The sequence below is a fragment of the Papaver somniferum genome, chromosome 10 (genome assembly GCF_003573695.1).
Source record: "Papaver somniferum cultivar HN1 chromosome 10, ASM357369v1, whole genome shotgun sequence".
Lineage (NCBI taxonomy): Eukaryota > Viridiplantae > Streptophyta > Magnoliopsida > Ranunculales > Papaveraceae > Papaver > Papaver somniferum.
Window position 1 is genome coordinate 133,244,690 of NC_039367.1, and position 5,868 is coordinate 133,250,557.

General features: G+C 34.7%; 1 protein-coding gene across 3 annotated transcripts; it reads left to right on the top strand.

Moving 5' to 3' along the window:
• The first annotated feature begins 696 nt into the window (after positions 1 to 696).
• LOC113319547 (NADP-dependent malic enzyme-like) lies at positions 697 to 2,171 on the top strand. 3 transcript variants are annotated; one of them, XR_003345598.1, is made up of 6 exons: positions 697 to 831; positions 913 to 1,064; positions 1,186 to 1,291; positions 1,436 to 1,482; positions 1,652 to 1,747; positions 1,866 to 2,171. XR_003345598.1 is itself a non-coding variant. In XM_026567803.1 (5 exons), the coding sequence occupies exons 1-5, from the start codon at positions 769 to 771 to the stop codon at positions 1,662 to 1,664; spliced, it is 381 nt and encodes a 126-aa protein (XP_026423588.1). In that variant the 5' UTR covers positions 697 to 768; the 3' UTR covers positions 1,665 to 1,972. The 3 variants fall into 3 exon arrangements, 1 of the variants encoding a protein (XP_026423588.1); XR_003345599.1 differs by having other exon boundaries at positions 1,903 to 2,171; XM_026567803.1 differs by having other exon boundaries at positions 1,652 to 1,972.
• The last annotated feature ends 3,697 nt before the right edge of the window (positions 2,172 to 5,868 follow it).

Sequence of the window (5,868 nt, forward strand, 5' to 3'; positions counted from 1 at the left end):
TCATAAATATTTGTTTACTTTGAACATTATTCAAAAATCAGTTTTGAAAATATATGTTTACAAAACATGAAATAATAACTCACGTGTTTTATTTTTAGTGAGTAACAACTCAAGCAAAAAAAAAAGAGTACACTCTTTTCCGTGAAAGCATGTCACGGTTTTGTATGCAAATATATTTTTAGACCAGAAGTTTTATTTAACCCAATACTCTTAACTGTCAAAAGCTTTGTACCACAAATCGTAAGGAAACTACTCCCTCCGTCCCCATATTAAATGACCTATTTACTTTTAGATTTTGTCCCATTGTTAAGTGACCTATATTACTAAACAAGGAGATATTTCTTAAATTATCCTTTTAATTGATTATAAGAAATATATGAAATATGCATAATTTGATATGCATATTTATATTCGTTACGTAGGTGTTTTAAAATGCTTTTCAATGGTATAAAGTTTGCGAACATCAATGGTGTAGTTTGAGAGATAAATCATTTCAAAATTTCACTAATTGTTATCTATAAGAGTATAATTGTAAAATATGCTTAAAAATATTCTTTTTCATTGCTTGCCTTAAAAATTATGCAAATTTGAACTAGGTCACTTAACAGTGAGACGAAAGGAGTATATTCTAAGAACTTGTAATGTTGAAGCTTGGGTGATTACTGCTCACTCAGTTCTGATTGTTCATCTTAGTAAAGGCAATTTATAGCGTTTGTAAGGCTGTAGTTAACCCCTCTCTCCAATTTTGGATATCAGGAGAAGAAAGTGATGCAAAGTCTACGAAAATATGAAGTCCCGTTGCAAAGATACATGGCTATGATGGATCTTCAGGTATTTTATAGTTTCAGCGTCAAGTGTATATTCGTGTGACATGTGCATCAGAGAGTTTACTTTGTTTGTCATGTTCTGTAGGAGAGAAATGAAAGGCTATTCTACAAGCTTCTTATCGATAATGTTGAGGAGTTGCTTCCTGTTGTTTATACCCCAACTGTTGGTGAGGCTTGCCAGAAATATGGTACCTTCTTTAGGCGTCCTCAGGGTCTTTACATCAGTTTGAAAGAGAAGTACGATTACTCAAAGAATTCTGTATTCTTTTACGCATCGCATAATTTTTTTGTGATTCCCTGTCTAAGTTATATGCAAATCTTTCTCTTGAAGACTGATATATCTTTATGCTGGGTGCAGGGGTAAAATACTTGAGGTGTTGAAGAACTGGCCTGAGAAGGATATCCAAGTTATTGTCGTCACTGATGGTGAGAGAATTTTGGGTCTTGGTGATCTTGGCTGCCAGGTGAATATTTGTTGACTTAATTTTTCCTTGGATTTTTGGACAAAACACTTAAATATTCTGCCGTTACTCTATTATAACATTAAATACGTGTCCGTTATCCTCAATTGATGACTCAGTTCAATCAAATGTCCAATGTTCTTGCAGGGAATGGGAATTCCTACACTGCACTTGGAGGTCTTCGTCCTTCTGCAGTAAGTGTTTCTTAATTAAATTGAATCTTGCCACTCTGTGCATTATTGAGCAATACAACAATCGAAATCAATGATCTAGATCAAGAAAATGAACTTTTGTTATGGGAATCTCATAGAACTGGTTTGGTTTCTTACTGCTCATTAAGAACTTCGTCTTATTGCTTTCCAGTGCTTGCCTATAACTATTGATGTGGGCGCAAACAACCAGAAGTTGCTGGACAATGAGTTCTACATTGGGCTCAAGCAAAAGAGGGCAATTGGTCAGGTTAGATAATTTTCTTTGCCTAGCGAGTTTGTTTTGTAACTTGAGTTGCTGAATCTTCATTCATAATCTTTACCTATTTTTGTAATACTGAAAGATGGTTTGATCTTTCTGATCCTAGGAATATGCTGATCTTCTACATGAGTTTATGTCTGCAGTTAAACAAAATTATGGAGAGAAAGTTCTCGTACATGTTGGTCATCAAAATTTACTTGACTATATCCGTAATCAATTGTTATGTTTCCGTAAAGCTAGATCATGTTGGAATTCCTTGCTCAGAAGATAAGGGAGGGATATTCTATGGAAATAACTTTATTGGTAATTCGTATAATATAACGCTATTTTTGGTAAACGGATCAGAGTAATATAAATCCAATAAGTAGATATAAATTTAATCTTCTTTATGTGTTAATTCTGATATATAACAACCCGCAATCCCTTTTCATCTATTGGTTACTTTAGCTCCTCTAACAAAACTTGCTTGTATTTTAGTTGGATTTTTACTGATTTAGCTTGCCGCTTGCGACATTAGAATTGAATCACATGAAACATGTTAAGATAGGCAGACTGAATCAAGCAGAATCTAATTTATGAATGCTTATATATGAGTTTCGATCTTAAAGACCCAATGCATAACATTCACATATGAACAACTTAGGATTCAACTTCGGTAGCTGAATTTTGTATTTGTAAAAGAAGTAAAATCAATTTCTTGAAACTATTCTGTAGCTATTTCGGATTTGATTTGTCCCATACTTCTGTCCATTATCTGTCTATGCCTGTAGTAGCTCTTGCGCTCAAAGAGTGAAGAACATTTCTCTTAAAACTGATTTGAAGACTAGAACAACTTATTACTCTTAAAACTGATTTCAAGACTAGAACAACTTATTACAACAACTGCTACCTTAGCCCTTGATATGTGTATGTTCAATTGAACTACCTTAGTTGATTCAACTGTCCTATTACTCCTCTAGGCTTAACTTGTCTACTAGCCAAACATTTTCTATGACATGTCTTAGCCTGTTGCTGGTAAAATGGTATTGTTGATAAGTTTTTAGAGAAATTCATATCTAGGATTCTGAAAAAGCGGGGGGTCTGACAACACCTCCCAATATTTCGCTTAGCAATCTGTATGGACTAATTCCGAAACACTTTCTAGAAAATCAACTAGACGGTCAGACTCAATCTAGGTAAAAGTATCTCAAGGAGTTAATATCTTTCTCTTGTTTTGATTTACTCAAGCTAATAGAAATCAACGATTATTTAATCAAACACAAGGAATAACTTGGACGGTACCAAAGACCAATGTCCAAGGATCAATCAATGACAATCAACAACTAAAGGTTGGATTATGCTAATTGATGATCTAACGCACAACCTGTAATATTTCAATTATAAAGATAAAACAATATAATGCAGAAACTGAAATAACACAGACACCAGAAATTTTGTTAACGAGGAAACCGCAAATGCAGAAAAAACCCGGGACCTAGTCCAGATTGAATACACATTGTACTAAGCCGCTACAGACACTAGCATACTCCAAGCTAACTTCAGACTGGACTATAGTTGAACCCCAATCAGTCTCCCACTGATCCCAGGTACAGTTGTACTCCCAGCGCCTCTGATCCCAGCAGGATATTGCGCACTTGATTCCCTTAGCTGATCTCACCCACAACTAAGAGTTGGTACGACCCAAAATCGCAGGCTTTAGCAATAAACAAATCTGTCTCACACAGACAAGTCTATCAAAGGATCAATCTGTCTCCCACAGAAAAACCCTAAAAGTTTTTATTCTGTCTTTTGACAATAATAAGGTGAACAGGAACCAATTGATAACCCGGTCTTATATTCCCGAAGAACAGCCTAGATTAATCAATCACCTCACAACAATCTTAATCGTATGGTAGCGAAACAAGATGTCGTGGAATCACAAACAATGAGACGGAGGTGTTTGTGATTACTTTTTATATCTTTCCTATCGGAGAATTCTCACGATCTCTAGCCAATCAATATGATTGTACTATTACGATAGAAGATGCAAGATCAGATCACACAACTATGATAAAAGTAGTTACATAAGACACATTACAGAGCCTCACAGTAATACATACGAATATGGATCAGGGATTATCAATACTGCGGAATACACAAGGATTCATTCTATCTTCAATCATTATTTGGATAACAACAATAATAGACATAATCCTTGAAAACAAAAGATTTTAACCTATCTTCCATCAACATAATTGACAATATAGGCTTAACTTTCGTATTTGTCAAAAGTCTATTCACTCTTTTATCAATACAAGAATATCGACAATAAACGACTTTACTTTTTAAAAAGTATGTGACAAACAAAGTTCACGAATGTAAACACACATATCCCATAACATATTGCAATATATAAAATCATAAAGATTAATACTGCAAAAATCATCTCCCAAAAAGCTTTAGAATTTAAACAAATAAATCTAAAAACATGAAGATGAAAACGTTGGACATAGCTATGTGTAATCACAATATTTGCTATTCCAAACTCTAGTAATCCTTCTTAAAAACAAGAATAAGTTCTCATAAAAAGTTTCCTAGGCATAAAGACAAACTCGTAATGCACATATAAGATGATCTGTCCTTAGAGAGTAGAATCAATCTTTTACGCCCGGATTTATACCAAGAATATCTACTAAAGGCGTATAAAAATATTTTCAAAGAAGAACATACAAAGTCATTAACGACCATGCACCATAGTTCACATAAAATGATTGTGAACAATCAAGAATCCCATAGTAATGCGTACTACTGCCCATTCTTGAACTTCCTTCTTTGTGATTCACCAACAACATTCTTGTAAAAGCTACAAATTATCTTAGAAGAGTACTACTCCACGAATCCAAATGCCCAAGTCCAAGAGAAGTGGAACAAGTGCAACGAAACGGAGCAAAACACTCAAAAACAAGAGACGGGACAAATACCAATATTAACTCATCCAAATGAAATAATTATCACCTCCATTTTGAAGAGAATTCAAAGACGAAGATAATACAAAAAGAATGAGGCCATTCCGAGTTCGGACGAAGAAGATACGGCCAAAACAAGTTTACCGAATATCGATATCAAGTATGCATACGGTTTTCCAAACGAATTTTTAAGTCCGCGAACTTAAACCCCTGGAATTTTGATTTAAAAAGATGTTATGCATACCTGGTAGGTGTACCATGAAGTCCAAACATCCCGAACTACTATTTTCAAACTTAAACGTTTAAGAACCTTAAACACATATCAAGTTAGGTAGAAATGAACGATAAGAAAGGTACGTGATTAAGTTCTCTAAATAAATAAAAACGAATATTGCTCAAGTTTATAGACATACCTTTTTATATGAATCCAATTGAATTCTACAGCCTTACCGAACATAATCTGTGCGCCCCAATTTTCGTGCTTCCCTCACCGTATACATAGCAGGGCATTCCTTGGTGAGGATGCACTTATAACACAATCAAGTTGCGTTGGGGTGAACAATGTCTTGCTCACCACAAGTGACCTTTGGATTATCATGAAAGAGATCGCTTTTAGAACCTTTCACATCCAATTCCATTTTTCCATAAAACTTGTTAAGTTTCAACATCATGGATACTGCCTTCTCCATAGTCATGGAATTTTCTGGAAGATCATTCCTTTTCACACTCAAAGCATCATTGACTTTCTTTGGTACCCACTTCTGAGTGCGTTTAGGAACAACCAGAACCTTCTTCCCATTACTCTCTTCAAGATTTCTTGGAAGAGAATTGCATTGACTATTCTTTTGCAAGTTAGTCTTTCTCCAATTGGGAGCATCGGATCTTGTCTTCGTCTTTACAAAGTTATTCTTTTGATAATCATTACAATTGTGAAAAGACTTCGTATTACGTTTATAGGCAAATCTAGGATTATCACAACACTGATTCCTTTGCCTAAAGGTTGGACGTTTACAACCCGTAATGTCAAGAGGGTTGGTCTTAACATATGATCCCGGTTTAATAACTTCTTTTGACACCCAAACAAGAATATCATGAAGTTTTCATTCCTTATACGAAACGACATCTCCTTTCCAGGTGACCTTTGTTTCCACAATAATGACAAAT